This window comes from Eschrichtius robustus, chromosome 9 (assembly GCF_028021215.1).
Source record: "Eschrichtius robustus isolate mEscRob2 chromosome 9, mEscRob2.pri, whole genome shotgun sequence".
Taxonomy (NCBI): domain Eukaryota; kingdom Metazoa; phylum Chordata; class Mammalia; order Artiodactyla; family Eschrichtiidae; genus Eschrichtius; species Eschrichtius robustus.
The window spans coordinates 32,339,273-32,361,620 of NC_090832.1; the positions used below are offsets into that span (position 1 = coordinate 32,339,273).

The following is a 22,348-nucleotide window of genomic DNA, read 5'->3' on the forward strand; positions in this document are numbered from 1 at the left end:
AGTGAGAGGCCCGTGCACCGCGATGAAGAGTGGCCCCCGCTTACCACAACTAGAGAAAGCCCTCGCACAGAAACGAAGACCCAACACAGCCAAAAATAAATAAATAAATAAATACACTATTTTAAAAAAAAAGAATAGACAAACAGCACAACTGAAGGCCACACAACTCTCTAATACAATTTGGTTGGTAGTTGTAGCTGATCCCCTTACTGACCCCCACATTTCTGTTCATGATTACTAACCTAAAAAAAAGAAGACTGCGTTTCTCCATTGATTTTTTTTGTTTTTTTTCCCTGCCTAGAATCAAGCACAAGTCCTACTGAGTAATGAAATAGCCTAAAGCAGACAATAAGGTGGGAAGCAATGAATTTGATTAGCCAATCAGTCCTGAATAATCAAAAGGCTATCCTAATATCTGTGATAAATCTGATTGGTGGGGAGTTTTTTCATTAAAACAAGACAATTTTATCTAACCAAAAGAATGTACAATCTAATTGACTTTGGACCAGTGCCTCTTGGAAAGGACATTAGTTGCTGCTCTCTGCTGACTTCTCTAATCACCTACCATTTGCCAAAAATTTCACCCAAACTGCAATAGAAAGTGAAACAATTGCCTTCTTAAAACTTTTCTCTTGCAGGGACAGTGCATCAACCTTATTTTTTATCTGCCTCCCTGTCCACTTTTATTTTAGACCTCTCTCCTCTCTACCTACTTTTGGTGGTGGGCTTCCTCAAGACTTATACTCACGTGAGACTAGCTCCATCTGTTGGTTTCACGTATCCCTTGGTGCCGACTTGCAGATCTGTATCCCTAGTGCTAAGACCACACCCGGGCTCTAGGCCTATTATTCTCCTTCTATTTTTGAGGTCCCAGACTCTAAACCTGACAATGTCCTCTGGTACTTCCAATCAAATCCAAGCTCTTCCTCTCCTGGGCTTGTCATGCCTTCTGTGAACTGGCCACTCCTGGTTCCCTGACCTGTCTCCTGCCTCTTGTACTGAGGTCATTGCAGTAGATGGACAGTTGGCTGTTTTGTTTTTTGTCTGAATGCTCTTTCTGAATTCATTATTTTTTGTCTGTTAGATCCAGCTCATACTTCTCAGCCTGTTATTAAAAAAGTAGGCCCAGTATTTTTTTCTTGCCTTCTATTACTCACCATACCAATACTTAGCTTCCATAACTTCCATTTCTCCACTGTCCTATCCCCTCCACCCCACCCCATTCATTCCTGTCCTCCACCCCATACATCTGTATACTCATCTTAACCTATCAGGTACTTTCTCACTTCCTTGCATCTTTCCTCATTCTGTTCTCCCAACCTGAGGCAGCTTTTATTCATTTCAATGAAGTCAAAATTACTTTTTCTTCTTCTTTGAATCTAACTTTAAAACCTACATTGGTTTCTCTTTTTTTTAGATTTTTATTATATGAATTACCTCTGTTTTATAGTTAACTTTTTGGTCAGATTCTTATTTGCCACTTGTTTCTCGTGTGCTAGTCAATCCTTCAGGTACTTTAAGGCCCTCAGGGGTAGATCAGGCTCTCATGCTTGTGTTCTGGTAAAATACTGTTTACTGTAGAAACAGGCAGATGGGAACGGTTGATTACTTGATTTGGAATTTGGTGAATCTTACTTACATTTTTTTCCCAAGCCTGTCTTTGGAATATTTAAGCCTTGTCTCTTTTTTTTCCTCCTAGAAATTCATTTTATAGACAACATTCAACTTTGTGAACCTGAAAAATTTTGACCATTCCAAGTCTTAATGCCACACCACTGCTCCAGCGAATTTATACTACGACTGGTAACAATGGCCAGAAGCCTGAAGAATTAAAATGCCAACACCAAACCTTACCTTAACAGCTCTGGTCTATACCGTTCCCCCGCATTTTAATATATTATTTTGTTTTATAACCACTTCTAAATATTCTTGGTTATTTCTTTTCTTTGTTTTTTTTTTTTTTTTTTTTTTTTTTTTAGTTAGAGAGTTTCGTTTTTTGTTTCCTGTTTACTTTGTGTACAACTACCTGCTTTCTGTGACTCATTTTGAGCAAATGATGGTGAACAAAGCCAGCCCCAGCTGGTAAGGTGCTGTTCACTGGAACAGGTGCTGTTGTGCGGAAAGGAGACTCTGTGACTAATTCCGATAGTGGCTTTCCTTCTTCCGGATGCTTCCCATTGAGTTCTTACAAGTCAATATTTACAGAGTTCTCGGTTTGCAGTAAATATACTTGTATGAGGAAATATTAATGCAGATTAAAGGCGTTTCTTACATCGTGAAAATTTTCTGATGTTTGAGAGTTTCATTGGGGCTATTTTTTGATATTGAACCCTTTTGACTTTCCAGTACCGTGACTTTTTACTTTTAGCGGAAAGTCCGGGAATCTCCAAACTGGAGAATTATGATGAAGTTCACTGACCACGCACTGTGTTTAGAGGCCCTGTTGCACCACAGTGCCGGTGCTTCTCAGACACGGGCTCTTCGGCAGCATTCCAGAAATAGGAGGGGAGAGAAAGCGATATCTTCCCTCCTACTAAAATATTCAGGCAGCTTCAAAACCTTAGTGCTTTCTTTCTTAACATGTCCAAATTTCAGTACTTTCCATTATTTGAACACTCGTGTAGAACACTTTGCTTTGTATTAAACCTCCTTGTCTCCACGTAAAACTGACCTTTTGTTATCGAGCAGGTATATCTCTTTCAGATAGCATGGTGATCCACACAGGTGTGAGGTTGCCAGGGCGAGGAGTTAGGGCCATGGTGGTTTTTTGACCGTTGTAAGAAGGCTACACCATTTAAAGCTGACACCAGAGACCTGATAGGGACTTACTAACTGTATTGAACAGTCTTTCTTTTGCTTTGGCCCTATGTATAGTTATGATGCCAGATTAGATTCCTAGCAGCTTCAAGTTGTATTAAATGATATTTTGCTTTCTGTAATACTGTTATAAAATAAAGTTTGTTTATTCTCTAAACTTGTCACTTCTCTTTTTATGAAGGTTTAAAAAGATAAGCTCGAGTCATACTGTCAGTCAGAAGTTCTAGTATTTTGTGGGATGTAGCATTTTTAAAATCTGTTATTCAGATCGTTTATAATTTCACGCTGCTGCCAGCATCACCAATTTCAAGTGGCTAAACCAATGTCGAATGTTTGTAAATCTACTATTTAGAATGCCAGTTCCTTCTGCCTGGTTACATAATCCACCCCAGCTTGTACAAGTTCTCCAAGGCATATTTTTGCTTGTTTTCTTTGTGTATTTTTTGTTTTGTTTCAGGAAATACCTTAGCTGCACCATCTGAAACCTGGTCCTCTGCTTCAGTTTTGCTTAACAGTCCAGTGGGTCTTAGTGCATCAGGCAGAATGGGCTCTGCTGAGGGCTGCGTCCATGTCTCATCAGGATGGTTCATTGTGAAGCTTTTGCCCAGACACATGAGATGAAGTGCTGGATTTTCTTTCAAACGTTAAAAGCATTATATAGCAAGTGACCAACAGGGTGTGGTATATTCCATCTAAAACGTTCTGTAGAATGTCTTTCCCTAGTTGTTTAAAGTGAGCATGTTAAATATAATTTGCATGACTGTCTTCTTTGGGATCAGTTCCCACTGAATTATCTCTCACCTTGTGAAAGATCTTTCTCACTTTCTCTAGAATTATTACAAAAACAGTTCCTCTCTGGGGAAGCATATCTCAGCAAGCCAAGCCTTAGAAATATTATGGAACCAAATGTGACTCTGTAAATACAATTTTCATCAGAAAGTGTGTATGTATAACATTTGTATTTAAAGCAGAGGTTGATCTGTCAGGGTTTTTTGAGAATCATATCCTTCCACATGGAAGGAAGTGATAGGAGGTAAGTATGTCTATAGCAGCTCCAGTGGAAGAGGAAATGCATTGTTCAGGCCGGGCTCAGTTTTATCAGCTGAGATGACAAGGACAGAGTTTGGGGTCCCAGAGACATCTAAAGTATCTGTGGGGTCTTGGTATCTGAAGAGCAGCTGAAAACAGTGTTGATCATGCCACCTGTGACTATGGCAGCAAGACTGTCTATTTTAGTATTTTGTATTTCTTGCAAAATAATTCTCAGGATGTTATAATCTCATTCTGTGAACTGAGCGTTCAAAACCCCAAGTGATAGAATAAGAAAATAGGTCAACAGCGTTCACTGCCGTGAGACGTCCAGGCGCTAATCGTTTATCTTAAGTCAAAAGCAATATAATTCGGGGGTGATAAGCAATAATTCCTTTTAGTTGTATAGGGTTTTTATGAGTATTTCACATAAACCTTCCAGCGATCCTGTGTGGAACATGGGAAACAGAGCAATTCATTTTCCACAGGCCACAGCGGGATAAAAAATGAGGTTGTTAAAAAAAAATGTATAGAGTTGGTGAATTTTGGGCATTTCACTGTTGTGAGTAGCTTCTGTTTCCCTTTATGATGCACGTAGCATTCCTCACTGCATAGGCCACAGTTCATGGAGTGATCATCCCCAGGACTCCGGCAATGAAGCAAACTGTAGCATAACGACTGCCCAGCATGGACTTCATTACCTTTTCCCCTTACTTATGGATAAAATTATATAGTGTCTGAGAACATCATATAATTGAGAATTAAAAATAATATGAGGATAAGGAGGAGTGAGTCGTGGTTTAGGTGAAACAAGATTGGCCATGAGTTGATAATTGCTGAAGCCAGGCGGCAGTAAATGGGGGTTCTTTATATCATTCCGTTAGAATATTCCATGGTAAAAGACTAAAAAATGCCATGAAGCCCCATAATTTTGAAAAAAGGTCCTGTCTCCATGTACTGTGAGGTAGTACATTGCTCTTCCGGGTATGGTGCTCTGGTCAGTTTCCAGCAGAGTCTTACACACTTGCACTAGAGAATAGGACCGGGGTCTACGAGGGCTTGCACGGATCCTTGCATGCACGTGCACCTGTTCACGTATTTGCCGGGATTAGGCCACGATGCGGAGCTGGCCCCGGAAGAGAACACGGTCAGCTGGCAAATCTGAGGTGTCAAACTCCTGACCCTTGGCCACAGGGTCAAAAACACTGACCCTTTGTATAGTCAATGATGCCCAATTAGGTTTATAGTAACTTCAAGTTGTATAAAATATTTTGCTTCAAAAATACTGGCTTCAGTTCTTCATGACCACCTAGAGGGGTGGGATAGGGCAGGTGGGAGGGAGATGCAAGAGGAAGGAGATATGGGGATATATGTATACGTATAGCTGATTTCACTTTGTTATACAGCAGAAACTAACACACCATTGTAAAGCAATTACACTCCAATAAAGGTGTCAAAAAACAAACTGGCTTCAGACTCCTACAGATGGGTGTTTGCCCTACTCTGAGTAACTGAACCATGTGACTTCAGTGAAGGTACTTAAACATCTATAAAGTGAGGGTAGTAATACATCCCAGTGTAGGGGTATTCTCATGGTTAGATGAAGTAAAAATGTATAAAGTGCCTAGTGGAGCTCCTGGCACAATAATGCCCTCCAAAATGATCGCTATGAATACTAACAGCACCGTGCACGAGTTAACTCACCAAAGGCAAATTAGGGGAGATACTGCCAGTCTGAGCTGTGTTCTTGTGAGAACTTTACGGAGTAGAACTCTGTACCCTTAGGAACTAGGTTACTTGGGAAGCCTGTGGGAAGGTTTTGGCTTTGAAGTTGTGTGGACCCAACTTCCTCGTGAGCCCTGCAGTGACAGGAACCCCTTATGGTCTACTCATTCTCTGCTGTATGGCAACTAAGGTGGCTAGTGTAAGACAGCACAATCCTTTCCTAAGACTGGCTGCAGGCTTCCTATCCACAGGTTCCTTGATGGACTTCGAGGGGCTAGGCTTTCCCACAATATATACAAAATCATGGGTATATGCATGTTTCCTACAGAAAAAAAAAAAAGATTCCTATCTTTAATTAAATTCGCAAAAGTCTTCTTTATTACCTAAATAAAGGTTAGGAATCTCTGCTCTTTAAGAATCTAGGTTTTGGAATATGGATTTGAAAATTTTTTTAATGGAAAGAATTTCAATCTGGTGTTAATTATAAATAAGATTTCTTGAATACGTCTTTCCTGTTTATGTTCTGCCAGGGTGAATGCCTTTGCGTAAATTCTGATAAACTCAGAGGCCTCTTCTGATTAGCACACTAGTTATAAAATCAGAAAGCAAGACTCAAGAGCATTTGTTTGGAAAATTCTAACTTTTTATAAACAAGTCAGAAAATTGATTTCCAAAATGTGTTTAACTGTTATGAATTCTTATTTCTGAGGTAACAGTTTTGCCAAAGAACTTAAGATTTCAAGGAAAAGCTGTTGTTGGTGTGTGAACGTGCTTATCTGTTCTCAATTTTCCAGTTGCTACTAAATTACATCTAGAAAATACTGGTGGCTGTTACCTGGTCAGATTACTTAGAAGTTTTTTTTTTTAAGGGTTGCAAATAATACTTCAGAGAACATGATGTGTGCCCTTCCTTGCTCCGTTTTCTGTTTTATCAACATGTATAAGCTCAGAATGTGAAGCAGCGGTCATGGACTTGTAGTGTCCCAATGCCAAATTTCCAAATTACCAACACAGTTAACGAGAGAGATAGATATTATTAACAATTTTAGGTTAGCTCTGTAAAAAAAAAATTTTTTTTCATTGAGTAAATGGCAATGTAACAGAACTGACAACACCCATTAAAGTATTTTATTGAAGGTCTCATGTTGGGGAAACAGAATTGGGAGTTCGTTCAGATATTAGAACATTAGAAATAAGGTTAGGAAGTGTTGAGGTGAAACCACTCAGGAACATTTTTGGCCCCTGATGAAAGGCTTTGGAGCACAGGAGGAAGCAGAGTGTAGGATAAGGTAAGGAGCCCACCAGCCTGGTCTAGGTGGCAGCAGCAATGACAAGGAAGCAGGCAGTCCAAACCGGAAGGAACTCTTACCCTGGACTTTGAGCAGGTGGAGAGCAGAGACGTGACCGGGCAGCTGATGGGCTGCGCTCTGTGAGGGACTAGTCAAGTCCAGTACAGTGCCTTCAAGCAGGTGGTAGAAAAACCCTGGGACTTGGTCTCTCTGTAGGAAAACTAACGTTTCTGTTCCTCTCTACACATAAAGAACATTCATGACTCTACTCATGATTTCAATGGACATTCTTTGTACTCTCTCATTCAGCAGCAACAAAGGAATCAGGTCTTGCTTTACACAACTTGTTTATGTTGAGAACATGTATGTTTCGAGCTCCTCTGTTACCATAGTAGCTGAGATGCATTTTCCCTGGTAAGGCAGAGGTGGTGGAATGCATCCACCAGAGCCATCAGTCAGGCTTCTGTTGTGCCTGTTTCCAGAAGAAGGTAGAGCAAACCCTGGTGGCTGAGCCACAGATTTGGCCGGCAGGTGGAAGTACGATGCATCCTTTCCCCACCTTCTGTCCAAGAAAGCATTTTACATAAGCTGATTTCCACCAGAGGCTAAAAAGAGATCCCTCTCAGAATTGAAAGAATATTGTCATTCCTTCCATATGGCATGCACACTTATCCTAAATTACCTCAGTCTGGAAGCCCCAGGAGACATTTTCATTGTAATCAAATGCCATAAAATACAGAAATGAGTGTCTCCAGTTGAACAGTGAGTTTTATATTATGCAGGAGGTGCAAATGGAGACTAATAACTCACTGGATGCATATGAAGAATTTGAGACTGGGGGAGGGGGAGAGAAACAGAAAATATCTGGCACTAGTGGCACGTTCTTGCTTTGGGTCGGCCAAACAATCTTTTGCATGTTTGTATGTCACTGCAGAAATTGGTGCATTTCTTACAGGTGAACAAATTCATTATGTTTTATAAAGTTAATCAGTCTAACAGCCTGTTGGATTCATATGCAAACATAAGAATACAATCAGACTTACACTTAGGACATGTTAGGTGTCTTCTGTTAATGTTAGCTAGGAAAACTATGAAGAGCCGGATAGTAATCACAATCTATTTGAACTACTACTTTGAATTAAATGTTTCTTTTCAGTTATCTAGGTTGGCTATTTGGGGTTCCCACTGAAAGAAGAATTGTGCTAGTGAAATGTTGACTTCTTTCCATATTTAGAAATAGCTCCCCGATGTTTTGGTTTTAGAGGCAAAGTCTTGAGTTATTCTCCATATGAGTCCCATGAACTTTGTGTTCTTTCCTTTTCCCACCAAATTGCCTGTATTTCCAAGTCGTGTCATGCTGAAAACTACTTTCATGGTGATGCATACCGAGTATCGAGAGACTCTGCTTGTTTTGTGGGTTCTCACAATGATGATGCGATTTGTGAAAGCAATTGGGAAAAGGGGAGAAGTAAACCAAGGGCCAGAAATGATGCCTTAAAAGGTGTCATTTCAGTGTTGCCGAACTTCAAGGGAGGAAGTGGGAACTCTCACAGCAGGAATCCACAGGCGCTCATCTTTTGCTATTTATTTGATCTCTACCAGAGTATCTTCACCTCCAAAGTCAGAATAATGCGGGCTTCCACGGGATTATGTAATAATGATGTTTAAGAATTTTAGTTTGAAAATAGTGCCCTTCAGAGTAGACATAGTCCTATAAAAGTTAAAAAGTTACAATGTGCCTAGTGCATAGAGCACATCCAACAAAATCTTAACATTCTTGGGACTCGCCAAAGAACTGCTATTTAAGTCGAGTCTCATAGCTGTCCTCCTGAACCACTTTTCAGAACAAGCATCTTAGTGTTCTTTTTGTCTTGCTGTGGTTCTAGTTTATTAACTATTTGCTAAGCCATTGACCGTTGCTCTCCGACCAGTAGAAATTGACTGTGCTTTAGCCATTGATCAGTCCCCGACAGTCATGTCTGTTTCTTTCTCTGGTACCGGGAAGAGCTAGCCTTACGATTGTGTTGGTGATCAGGAGTCTGTGACAGTTCTTCATTAACTGAAAGGAAAAATACCAGTTAAAACTGTGGAGGCAGCTGAGTGCCACTGGTCATTTACAACTCCTCAGGGGTTATTGGCCAGCATTTCTACCCTGGTGGCCCCAGCAAGTTACAGAAGTCATCATCATCAGAGCAAGTCCTATTGCAGGATCTCTCCTTCCTCCTCAACCACTCCCAAAAGAAATATAAATGCTTATTTCTAAGGAGTGGTCCTGGTTAGAGAGGGCAAATTACCACCGTAATAAAAGGTGTTACATGCTAAGTATATTTTATATTCAGTAGATTGTGTTGATTAAATGTATTAAGGCTCCCACATTCAATAAGCATTTATTAAGCATGTCTATTACCCAAGACCCGGGGATATGCAAATGAGCAAGATAGGGTTTCTGTCCTGCTCCTCCCAGCCAAAAATGTGTTTGGGTGTTTGTAAGTCTTTAGACAAGTCAAATTAGTCTCCTTTTTACCTTTTGGCATCTGACTGAAAACCGAGTGTCAACTTTTCGCCACTTACATACTCCTTATCCCCTTAAAATATAGCTTCAGTTAAAGCTACTGAAATATTAAAACTTATCAGTGATGTCCTAATTACTAAATCTGGTGGCATTTTCCAATCCCCAGTTTTCTTCCTCTGTAGCATTTGACACGAGCCCCCTTTCCATGACCTCCACCCCCAATCATACTCCTCCCTTTGGCTTTTATTATGTATCATCTTTCTGTGTATTCTTATCTGCTCCTGTAGCTTCACCTGTTACCTCTCTGGCAATAGCAAATTTGAACTTTAGCCCTGAAATCCCGACAATTATCCTTTGAGATCTTCCTGGTACATCCAAAAAAAAAAAAAAAAAAAATTTCTCTTCCTCACCACCACCAACATGCATAACTGAAACTATTTTTTACTCTTAAAAGTTTATTTTCAGAATTATAATTAAATTATCCAAGCCAGAGACAAGGAGTTTATAATCTCATAGGAGATAATGTATTTTATAGAATTGAACCTGAAAATGTTCTTTTTGGTCCCCACCTCAAATCCCAGCAATTTATTCTTTGCCAGGCACTTTATATGCCATGTACTCTAGGACATGAGCACTCTCTCTGACCTTCTGTTCCTTTCTGATTCCACGCTGCTTGTCATCTCAGTCGAGAGAGGGTATATATGCATTGGATGGTAACAGGTCTTAGGTTACATGAGGCTCAAGACTTAACAGCTAATGTTTCTTGATCACTTATGTGCCAGACACCGTGAAAAGCCTTTTCTCATTTAATTCTTGCAGTGAAATTATGTTGTAGTCACCATTATTATTCTTACTTTACAGGTGAGCAAACGGAGGCATAGAGAAATCAAAATGAGGCAATTTGCCCAAGATCATAGAAACTGATGGATTCAGGATTCAATCCCAGGCAGTCTGACTCCAGAGCCCACACGCTCAGCCACTCAGTTTCACTGCCTTTCCACATAGATTATTGCTAGTTCAAAGGTATTGCTTGAGATAGCTCCTGCTTTGCATTATAGACTCACTGAAATATGAGTAACTTCTTCCCTCTTATTCTTAATTACTGAAGGCTAACTGCACAACAGGTGCTTTGAATGAGGAGCCAGGATACAAATTCTAGAGTGAAAATGGGTGACCTGAATAATGACATTGAAAGAAGAGAACTAGAAAATGGAAAACTAGGAGAGAAAGCAAGAGAAAACCCATCATTCCTCAATGAGTTATATCTACCAAGTGAACCAAATGTCTGTGCCAGGCGCAATGAAGAGAGCTAGAGAAATAATTTACCCTTCTCCTGAAAGAGCTTGCAATTTGGCCATCATTTCATTTTAACGGGTCTGTTAAGGGCAGTGCAGAGATTAGACAGGAGAGATTAGCCAGGTGGCCGTGAAAACATCTGAGTTTGTAACTGTAGAATATTCTGCAGGCCATGAAGTTTTCCTTCTTGGGCCACAGGTGAAGAAATGTACTCTTCTTGACTCAGAGCTAAGTCTTTATGCAGAGGAATCACCATCATCAGTAATTAGCCCTGTTACAGAAAGAGATTGATCGAGTCCCCTCAACACTTTTGTAAAATTCTTGCCTTGTTTAATTCTCCCACTGTTGGCTCTCATGTTGGTGATGTTTATTTGCCTGGGCCAAGAGGATTCCTCCATTCAGCAGATACCTTCTGAACACCTACTCTGTGTTCAATACTCCAGGGGTAGTGTTTTGGCTGAGAGGGCTAGCTCTGGAGCCAGACAGCCAGGGTTCAAATCCTGTCTCTACCATTTTCTCGGTGAGTGATCTTGGGTAATTTACTTAATTTTAAGTAAATTTTATATAATTAATTTTATTTCTAAATAAAGATCAATAATTTTATCTTTAAGTTTAATAATAGCTACTAGATATATTTTAATATTAGTTATGATAATGACACAAACACTGCCTTCTTAGAATTTATAAGTCAGCAGGGGTCATAATGACCAACAGTTGTTCAGAACAGGCACTGTTAAGAACCTTACGTGTATTGCCTCACTTAATCCCCACACCAACCCTACAGCTATGTCCTGCTATTATTTCTATCTCACAAGTGAAGAAACTGAAGCTTCAAGAGATTAGGTAGTGTGGCCATTGTTACAGACCTGGAATTCAAACCTCCATTTTTGGTTTGACCCTGTCATCTGAGATCTTAACAATTTCACTCTGCCAACCCTTAACTTACCCTTGACTTTTAGAAATACTTATCTGTTTCCTTTTGGATTGCTGACTATCAAAACATATATATAAAGTTCAGTGAGAGATGCCTAGCCGCGCTGTACATTTTCCATACTTTGGTTAACTGTTTTAGAATGTCAATTGCTGAAGGCCAGAACCTGATCGCTTACCTGACCTTATTTTACATCTAGCTTCATACAAAAACTTTCAGGCATTCAAGAGACACAATTTCTTTTCCATAGTGACTATTTTTGGCAATGTTGGTTATTTTAGCAAGCCATTTGTTCATGATCAGGGTGATGGTATTTTGAGCGGCACTGAAAGTAGCAGTATAGGAATCTCAGGACTTGGGGAGAGAAGATAATCAAAACTTCCACCCGAGGAGAGGTGACATGTCCCTGGCAGTGGTGGATGAAGGGTTTGGTGATGGAAAGTTCAAGACCCAGACCTCCACCTTAAGAGCTACTCCTCAAGGCAACTGACACAGATTGAAGAGTGCAGGATGTTAGAGAATTTTCTTTCTTCCTTTGCGAGAAAATTGATGTTCTCTACATACTAATTAAATTTACGTGCACCATTACCTCCTAAGCCTTGAAGTGTGGGGATTAATGATGAGTGATTATGATACCATCACATGCTTTCCATCACATCTTAAAATGCCTCTCTTGTCTGGGGGACTAGGATGTATGAGGTAGGCAAGATGACTTTCTGTTTCAGGATGCAGGAATCTGGGGTTCTGTGAACACACTAGTTTATCTGTCATTGTCCCTTTCTTTACAGGGACAAAATAGGAATGATTATACTTGCCATAACCCTGGTTGCAAGTTTAATGACATGACATTTGACCATCTGTTTACAGTTTTTAAGTGGGAGCTGCTAAATAGAGATTCAAACTGGTGATATCTTATTTGGGGCCAAGTGTTCTCATTTGCCCTCAAACTGGAGAGAAGATATTACTACTTGCCCTTAGGAAAGCAGCTACAGAAAGAACTATAATTTTAAAAACCACATGTTCTCAGGGGTTTTTTAATAAGAAAGGAAAATTTGGAATTAAAGGGAGCACATCCGCATAAAAATGAAAACATGCCTAGTCTAAGGTTATCTGCTAACACTGGAAAATGTAATCAGGAAAAAGGATACACAGATCCCATTGGGAGAGGAAGGAAATATGAGCAAAGGATGGTTTGAGGGAGGGGTTTTCAAATTTGTTTTTAGTACTTTAATGACATCATCCAACTTAAGAAATATTACTGGGTTTTGATACTGCTAAAATAGCTATTAACCTCTCGTATTAATCTAACATTTGCTGGGTACATTATTAACACGTAGTCTATCAAATCACAGTGCAGTTTCATTCATTTCAATTACAGCGGAATAAGCAGGCTCAATCCAGGACCCAGCTTCTCACGTCCCAGTCACTTTAACCTTCCTGAGGGTTTTGGTTTGGTTTGTTTTGGTTTGGCTTTGGGTTTTTTTTTTTTTTTTTTTAACCTTAAGACCCCAGTTTCATGGTAAATTTACATCAAGCCATCAAATATCTATTAAGGCTTGACATTTGCCAAACACTGTGATAGCACAATGTTGGCACATTTCCTTAGTAGAAGTTCAGTGGATGAGGAGTGAGTGCACACACACTCACAGGAACACACGGGCACGTGCACACACACACACACACGTACCTGTCAGGTTGAGACGGCAGACCAAGAAACACATTGTAATGTTTGTGAATCTATTGGCCTGAGAGACAGAGACAAGCAATCACATGTCCAGATTGCTGATTCACAGCTCGCCTGTCTGCGAGGGGCTGCAGTTAAGGGTGCCCAGGGCAGGCCTTCAGAGCCTAGCACGTCATCCACATTGCTGGAAAGATCAAATTTTGCCACGTTCACCACGGAAGATATCTTAAGGGGGGTGCTTATTGAGAAGCACCTACATATCAAAAAGATGTGTGGCCCCAGGCCTTCCAGAAAAATGGGCGGTACATGGACTTGTTCCAAATGTGTGCCATGGGAAAGGAATCTAACCCCTGCCTTGTGTGGCTTCTCACTTACCCTCCATCAGCTTGATCCTGAAGTAGGCAATGAGAAGGAACAGCAGCAAAGTCACGGGCAGGAAGATGCCCGAGAGCAGGAACCAGCCTGGGAGCTCTCGCAGGAACTCCGACAGCACGGGGCTCATTGCCATATCACACAGCCCACCGGTCCCCCCTCAACCCCGGGCCGGCGGGGTTCGCACCCAGGTGAGGGCAGCTTCGCTGAGTCCACACTTGTTTTCTTCTGGGGCTCTGGCCTTTGCTCAGCACATCTCAGTGGAACTTTTGGTGGACTTTGCTCTATTTAAACAGCCCCGTGAATTCTGAGAGGATTGCTGGCAGGTTACTCTGTAACTCAGCTACAAAGTGTAGAAGAATTGAAAGGTGACTCTCCCAGGCCATTCCAGAGATGAGTATTTATCTGGCAAGGTTGGGAGTGACACCAGGAGGCCTAAATTTCTTTGTATTCGGTTTATCTGATATGAAAAGTACCTGATTTTAAGCAAACCTCCTTGTTGTATATATTCTACCAATATATGCCCAGACGTAGGAAGAATTTTTCCTACATTTTCTAAATTTCAGAGAAAATATTAATTAGTAGCTATGTTAATGTACCTGTGTCTAGAAAAAATGAATTTTCCGTCATACACAGTTTATACAACGAATAGCAAGGAAGGAGAAACAATATTCTTTCCATACGTAAAAACTCTTCCTAACATGTCCTACTCTGAATGCTTTTCTGAGAGGTACACTGGTTTATTCAGTTATTCAACAAAAATTTAATTCTACTACAACCCAACCTCTTGACTAGATGCTGGGTGTACAAGAAAAAGTCATGGTACCTTCCCTCTGAGAGTGAAGGCAGACACAGAGACAGAGAATGGCCATAAGACATAATGGTGGAATGGATGGTAATATGGGCCCTGTTCCTTCTACCCCCCGTGCATCGGTTTGTGCTTGCTGCTTTAGTAGCTGGCACTCCCAGCTGTGTCCTGCTCACACAGTCCTGTGGCCCACCCTTAGCAGTAGAAGGTGCCCCCTGAATGATAGTGTTGTGGCTGGTGTGGTAACTACCAAGTTTCTGGGAAAAGATTAAAAGGACAATAGACTATGTTGACACTGGTTTATAAACTGAGTTGAGTTGCCATCCACTGCTTTAGTGAAAAAATTGTGAAGATACTGGTCTACTAAACTAAAACCAACTAAAAAATCCTTTCTATCATTAAAAGGTGTCCTGGAGAATTTGGAAAATTTGGGGAGGGAGATTGGCATCCACCTCCGTGGGCTGATTTCTCTTCTCATGTTGTTACCCTGTCCCCCATGGCCACTTGGGTGAGTGGCTGCCCTATCAAGCTGCTGTCAATGCCTCCTGAGTTCTTCCATCAAGGGTTTTGCGTGGCCATGCTGTAAAGTCAGCACCCTAATCTATAAAACAATAAGAATGGGGAGGGTCTCTGGGATGCCTAGCTGGCTTCCTAAGCAGTAAACAGTAAATAGATTTCTGTCAGATCTACCCCTATGTGTTTCATATTTTATGCTATTGTAAAGGGCGTTGCTTTTAAAATTTCAATTCCTGATTGTTTGTTGCTGGTATTAAAGGTTTTCTTAATTTATTGCATATATCACGTCACTGGGAACTTTTAGAAGATTACATATTAGGATTTGTTAAACACCCTTTAGAGCTTAAGAACTTTTATCAATAAAAGCTCTTTTCCAAATTCACACTGGTTGCTTGGGTTAAGTAGGCCTAGCAGGTAGAAGGATAGAGATGTTTGAAACACTGGTAATAAGTCTATCTGATTGACCAGAATTTGGGGTGGGGTTCCATAGAGTGTGCAATATGCTACCATAATGACAGCAGATTCTTTACCTAGCTTTTTACCGTGTGGTGGGAGTAATCATTAATGTCACTGGAAAATATACATCTGTGAAAATAGAGGAACATGTTACATTTGGGGTTAAATCCTCCTGTTGACTTCCTTAGTAGTGAATGAGCCCACTGTTGATTTACATGACAATTTAAGGCACAAGTGATTGCAGATGTTGATGTGAGTTCCTAGGGAACTTCCCTTATACCACCTATTATGCTCTTAGTGACAGCTGGACAAAAGCCTCTTTTAGATAATTGTGACCTATTGAAGGTGATACCAAAACCACCAGGCCTCTGATTTGGATTCTGTATTCATCTGAATAAGCCATAAAGGATGACTCATTCCAATGACATGGCGTAGAGCAGTGAAGGTTCTGAAGTCCATCAGTGGAAGGTGCCAAAGTGCCGTTGACTGATATCTGGAGAATGAAATTATGTACAGCTGCAGAAACAATACAAAAAAATAAATACAGATGATACTAACAAATTTTAAATGAAGTGCTCTGATTTAATTATATGGGTGATGTTTTGTTGATGAAGCACTGCTCACTGTAAATGTAGTAATGACTGCTCCAGTGTGGGCCTTTTGGGTAGGAAAGCCTATATTCTCTGACCCTTGTTAACTGCCCTTCTGAACTTGGCTCATTAGCCCATGTCAGTTAAAGGAGTATCACTTGGCACCAGTACTACAGTCAACACAAAAATAGGGCTCTGAAATCGTGTGGCAGTGGTAGGTTATAAGGTTCTCTTTCAATAAAAAGATAGACATGGAAGTGACAATGAAGAATTTAAATTCTTTGTGAACTTTGAGAAAAGGTCCACAGGCCTTCATTTATTCATATTTCAAGAAACAAATATTTATTGAGGGTTTAACATGTGCCCTGGAGGCACTGATTTGGGGCTGTGAACATAATCATGGATGACAAAGTCCCCGTCTTTATGGAACTTACATTCCAGTGGGGTGTAGTAGTATACACCCCAGGGGGTAGTGTAAACACTTCCCATGTTCTATCTCATTATAGTCTTATAACAACGCCTTTGAAGTAAGTACCAATTCTATAAAGCCCGTGAAGCTTTCATAACTCATCAGTGATCACACCACTAGAAAGTGACACAGTTGGAATTTGAACCCAGACCCCAAACACTTATCCATTATATTCTACTGCCTCTCAACCTCCTAGAGATATAGTGTCAAGTCATGATAAGTGCTCTGCAGAAAAAAAAAAAAAAAAGCAGGACAAGGAGAGAAGAGACTAACAGGAAGTGTTACTTTTAGGTGGGTGGTCAGGGAAGGAGTACTAGCCTGATAGAGCTGCTGTAACAAAATGCTACAGACTGGGTAGCTTAAACAACTGAAGTTAATTTTCTCACAGTTCTGAAGACTGGACATCCAAAACTGAGGTGCTAGCAGGGCTGGTTTCTGTTTAGACCTCTCTCTTTGGCTTGTAGATGGCTGGTTTTCTTCTTGCTGTGACCTCACATGGCCTCTTCTCTGTGCTCGAGCACCCCTGGTTCTCTTCCTTTCCTTATAAGGGTACCAATTGTATCGGATTAGGGTCCCACCCTTATGACCACATTTAACCTCAATTACCTCCCTAAAAGGCCCTATCTTCAAATATACTCACGTTGGGGGGTTAGGGCTTCAACATATGAATTTTGGTGAGGTAATCAATTCAGTCCATTACAGAAGATTTCTCTGAAAAGCAGACTTTTGAGCAGAGTCTTGAATGAGAAGAAAGATGGAGCCGTGAGCATATTTAGAGGAATGGAGTTTTAGGCAGAGAGAACAGCAAGTACAAAATTCCTGAGATAGGAATGTTTTTGGTGTGATAGGAGATGCAGAAGTAGGCCTACTGTGGCTGGAGCACATTGAGAAAGGGGAAAATTGGTAGAAAATACACTTTTGAGAAACTCTGATCTAGAAACATGACAACACTGACAGTCGCTCAAGAAAATGTGCCCACAGGGTGGTCTGTGAAACTAATTCTACCACATTTTATTAGGCATTGCTTGGAAAATGGTTAAATAAATGTAGAGAACACTGGGGTAAAATGATTTCTTTACTGCAAGGTTTCTTAGAGCCTTTAGTTTGGTAGGGCGCATTGTGAATCCCCAAGAGGAATACAGCATGAGTCTTTCCCAAACTTACTGGACCATTGAGTCCTTGCTGCCAGGAGAATCTCAGGAGATCACGGTCTGCAGAACATGCTTTTGGGTATCGGCCATTAGGTAAGAAGATTTGTCTTGGTGCTCTGAGTATCAACCCTACCCTAAGTATCAACGTATAGGATTGGTATTCTTAGGTAGGGAATGGTGGATAGGAATCAAGTTATTCTGAGAAATTATGGGGCTTTTTTACTTTAGTTTTTGTAAATTGTACTAGCACAGACTGGCCCCAACAATTCAAGAAGCATGAACATTGTCTGATTCATTAAATTCTCCAAGTGTCAGCCCATCTCACTTTACAAAGTTTCTTTGTTTATAGGAAAATGATTTTGTCTCATTCATGAAACTCTTTGCAAGTTTATTTTGTTCATGGGAAAATGGTCATTGGAACATGCCCACCTGACACAGTTTCTTGGTAATCCTGTCTTATTTAGGGTGGTGATACAAATTAGATGTTTCTGTTCATTAGCAATGGGCTGTGACAGGAGTGGGTAGCTCCCTGGGAGTAGTATAAGGATGACCGTTTGCACCCCAAGGTCTCCAGGGAGGGGAGGGCACTTTGACAAACCAAAAGTTACTTGTTACTTGAACATGTTTAGAACATCAGAGGTGGAAATTCTGTTCAATTCAGCTTTTCTCTCCATTCACCCATTATGATTTGGTCAATCAACGTGACCAAATAAGATATAAAATAATCTCTTATTTTATATCTCTCATATAAATAAGAGATAAGAACAGAGACTGATTTATGCTAATTTGAGTTAATGAAGTTTAAATTTCAGCACCCCTCATTTGCCTGGACCCTTCTAAGACCCAGGGAGGGATACCAAAAATATATACACGTGGTCTTAGTTTTTGTAGAGTTTGCAAACAAAAGATATATTAGCTGCAATAGATATCTTTCCACTCCAGATTCCCATCTTTCACACTCTTTATGTCAGGAAGTGTTGGAACAGCCATGGAAATTTTGGGGACAGCTCTAGGGGGAAGATGAGTTGGGGACACATTTAATTTGGGTTGGTGGAAAGTTTATGTGTTTTGCAGTTGTTTCTGTATACAGTTAAGTTGTAGTCAGCTGTCTTGGTGTAGCAATGACTTTCAGGAGTACTCATCCCACCCCCTGTGCTATAATTCTTTGCATTGTGACCCAAATTTTCAGGGGCAAGAGGTTGTATCACAATTTGAACATGTCCTATGCACTTAACTTCAGAAGTATGTGGGAAGTGGGAGAGAAATAGGATTTGAAATGTATGGGGCCAGAAGCTGCTGTGGAAAATTCTTCCAAATCTCATGCATGTAGAAGTATAAGTGGAAGATTTGATTTTTATTCCTGCTCAGTCAAGATGAAAGTTCTCTCCTTCAGTGTATACAGTTATAAACACAATATGCATTTTGGTGTTAATGGAGTAGAATAGAATTTGTCAGAACTCCTGTGTCTGAGGATGAAAACCGTCAGCAGTAATACTACAAACAGTAAGTGCATCTTTGTGTAATGTTGCACATTTTAAAGATCCCAAAGCACTGGGTTACATTTTAGGGTATATGATAGATCTTGTCTTGACAAAGTGTGACAGTTCTGGACAAAAGAGAGTACTGAATTGGGGCCTGAGGAAACCCGTGTTCCAATAACAAAACTACATGTATTTCTGAAAGTTCCAAGTGTGTAATATAAGGGAAATTTGATTATATGGTTATATAGCACAACATAATATAATGGCAATTAAAAACACATTTAATTCCTCTTGGAATTCCTTAATTTCAGATTATTTTTGTGTGCTTCAAAATGATGGATTATACCAAAATTCAAATATGATGAGAGGGAAAGTTCCCAGTGGAGGCCAAAATAAAAAACTGAAGGATTGACAGAAGCTCCAGAATGTAAAAAAACTTGCTTGTTAGCTTTTTAAAAATTTGTAATTTATTTCTTTTCTCAGTCTACGTAAATATTCACTTTCATCCAGTTTTTTGTGTTTGCAATTTTGTATTTTTTTCTCTGAAAATAGGGACCTTCAAAATGTGTAAGCTTCAGACCTGTATTACCTGGGTCTGCTGCTGGGTAAGAAGAGAAATGTTCCAGAAGAATAAAGCCTGAGACAAGTACTGGAGAACCTTGCTCTAATTTCTCTAGTTTATGCTTCTTGCCATAATTTCAGGAGGCTGACCCCTTCTCATTGGTCTCTCTGGCTATTTAGAGGCTCTTAAAGGCAGTTCTAATTTAGGGGGAGGTGGTGAAAGTGATTCTGCAGACTCTATGTCAGAGACGAGCTTTACCCAAGCAAAAATTAAATTTAACCCAGATATCATCAATTGATTTTATGGGTTTTTTTTTGTAAATTAAGACTCAGCCTTTTCCTGCAATATAATATTATGCTTAAATATACATCCCGGAGAAGATAATCCAGCGTAATGCCATTACACAGGTTTATAGCTGACCTTTGAAATCTAAATCTAAATTTTCTTTGAAAAAACCCCCACAATTTTGTTTCTATTTCCCTTTAGAAAAAAATCCTTGTGACTTCTGCAATATCCAAACAGTAAATCCAGTGTTCATTTAAGTCTGAGAGTTTGCAGATGACTGACAAATCTATCGTTTTGCACAAGCCCTGCTTTCTGTCGGAGAGCTGCAGTTTAGAGATTCACTGCTACAACATAAGCGAAATTCTTTCCTTAGCAGAGTCGGTATAATGCACAAGTTTGTATTAATCACTAAGGGTAACCTAGAAGGCCATTACTAGAACTTTTGGCCAAGGTGGTAAGAGGAAAATAACAGCTGTTTGTATAAAGAAACTAGGAGCTCATTTGCACAGCTATTGGAGGCAATAGGGAGATTAATGCATGTTGTCAGTTATACAGGTTTAATTTGACTTGCGCTAAAATAGCATCAATACACATCACCCCTTTGCCATTCATTCCTTCTGAATGCTGATTAATTTACTCTCATTTCACCCTGACTGCTGCCAGGCAGTAATGAGTTGTAGCCATCTGGCAGTCCTATTTTATCTTGCCCATTGCCCCTAAAAAAAGCAGAGATGGGAACAGTCTTTTCCTGGGCGTCCATCCAGCTGCTCAGAGTTCCCAGCCCTCTTCTTGGGGAATGCAGGGCAGATATCCATCCAGACAGTGAATTCTTGAACTGGCATGTGGTTTTTGTGTTGAAGCTGGTGAGCCAAAGCCTCCTAATTTCAGTATTGGGAGGGATGTATAAGAGAGCCTGTATGTCAGAGTTAACAGTTAAGCCATGTAGAAAGAGATTTGTAAAGTACAGCTACTGCTATAAAGTGGTATTTTATAGATGCATAACAATACAATGTACACAGAGATAAGGCTCTTTACAGACATATAAAGCAATACTGTTAATAATGTCTTAACTCCTGAAAGAAGAGGAAACCATCTGGTCTCGGTCATCGCTTCCAAATATAATTTTTTTCTTTTCATGATGTCTTCAGAAAAATCAGACATATTACCTCATTATGGGTAAAAGAATAATAAATAAGATTGACATAAATTTGATTCTATTTCAAGGACACTGTTTTAAAAAAATCCACTTTATTGAGGTATAGTTCACACACATTAAATTCTGCCCATTTAAGTCTATATTTCAATGTGTTTTGACACATTCACATACTCGTGTAATCATCACCACTATCAAGATATAGAATACTTCCATCGGTCCCCCCAAATTGTCCTTGTGGCCCTTCCTGGTCAGTCTTCACTACCCCAACACCAGGCAACCTCTGATCATCTGTCAATGTAGATTAAATTGACCGTTTCTAGAGTTTCATAGAAATGGAGCCTTACAGTATGTATGCTGTTGTGTCTGACTTTTTTGCTTAGCATCATTCATCCACACTGTTGCATTTTTCAGTAATTGATTCCTCTTTATTGGTGAGTAGTATTTCAGTCCATATCTATTCTGTATCACTATGGATATGCCATAATTTGTTTATCCATTCACCTGTAAATGGACATTTGATTTCCAATTTTTAGCTATTATGAATAAATTTGTGTACATGTCTTTGTGTGGACATATTTTTCATTTCTCTTGAGTAAGTACAGATTTGAGTAAGAACAGAATTTCTGGGTCTTATGGTAAATGTATGTTTAACCTTATAAGAAACTATCACACAGCCTTCCAAAATGATTATGCCATTTCACAATCTCACTAGCAATGAAGGAGGAGGATTCTAATTTTTCCACATTCTCACCAACACTAGGTATTGACATCTTAAAACATTTTTATCTGTGCTAATGAGTATGGAGTCCTATTTCATTATGCATTTAATTTGAATTTCCCTGTGTTTTAAAATATAGGTTTTATTATTATTCAGGTATAACAAGGTCAATAGATCAGGAAATGATTGCTGTAAGGGTCAGCAAGGACCTAAAATATTAAGACATAAAAAACATAGAATAAAAAGGCATGATTAATACCCCTAATGACTAATGATGTTGAGCATTTTTTCATGTGTGTATTGGCCATTCATATAGCTTCTTTTGTAAATTGTTCAAATTTTTTGCCTATATTTTTATTGTGTTGCCTTCTTAATGAGTTATAACTAAATTCTTTATAAATTATGCACACAAGTCCCTTGTCAGATATTTGTATTGTGAATATTTTCTCCCATTCTGTAGTATGTCTTTTAATTTTCTTAGTAATGTCTTTCAAGGGGCTT

The 22,348-nt window shown here is 39.7% G+C and overlaps 2 protein-coding genes across 16 annotated transcripts in view; one reads left to right on the forward strand and one right to left on the reverse strand.

The window, feature by feature from the left end:
- Positions 1-22,348, forward strand: part of EPB41L2 (erythrocyte membrane protein band 4.1 like 2) — a 279,077-nt gene that overhangs the window by 210,931 nt on the left and 45,798 nt on the right. For 13 of the 15 annotated variants that reach the window (XM_068551030.1, XM_068551028.1, XM_068551029.1 and 10 more), the window contains one exon: positions 1,700-2,974. The exons of 1 other annotated variant lie outside the window; for it this stretch is intronic. The gene's annotated coding sequence lies outside the window, so the exon portion shown is untranslated. Of the gene's footprint in view, positions 1-301; positions 354-1,699; positions 2,975-22,348 lie in introns of those variants that run through there. One more of the 15 variants, XR_011074932.1, reaches the window with a different exon arrangement.
- SMLR1 (small leucine rich protein 1) lies at positions 6,690-13,855 on the reverse strand. The gene is made up of 2 exons (XM_068551500.1): positions 13,659-13,855; positions 6,690-8,919 (listed from the first exon to the last, which is right to left on the reverse strand). Exons 1-2 carry the CDS (start codon positions 13,789-13,791, stop codon positions 8,834-8,836), a joined length of 219 nt encoding a protein of 72 aa, XP_068407601.1. The 5' UTR covers positions 13,792-13,855; the 3' UTR covers positions 6,690-8,833.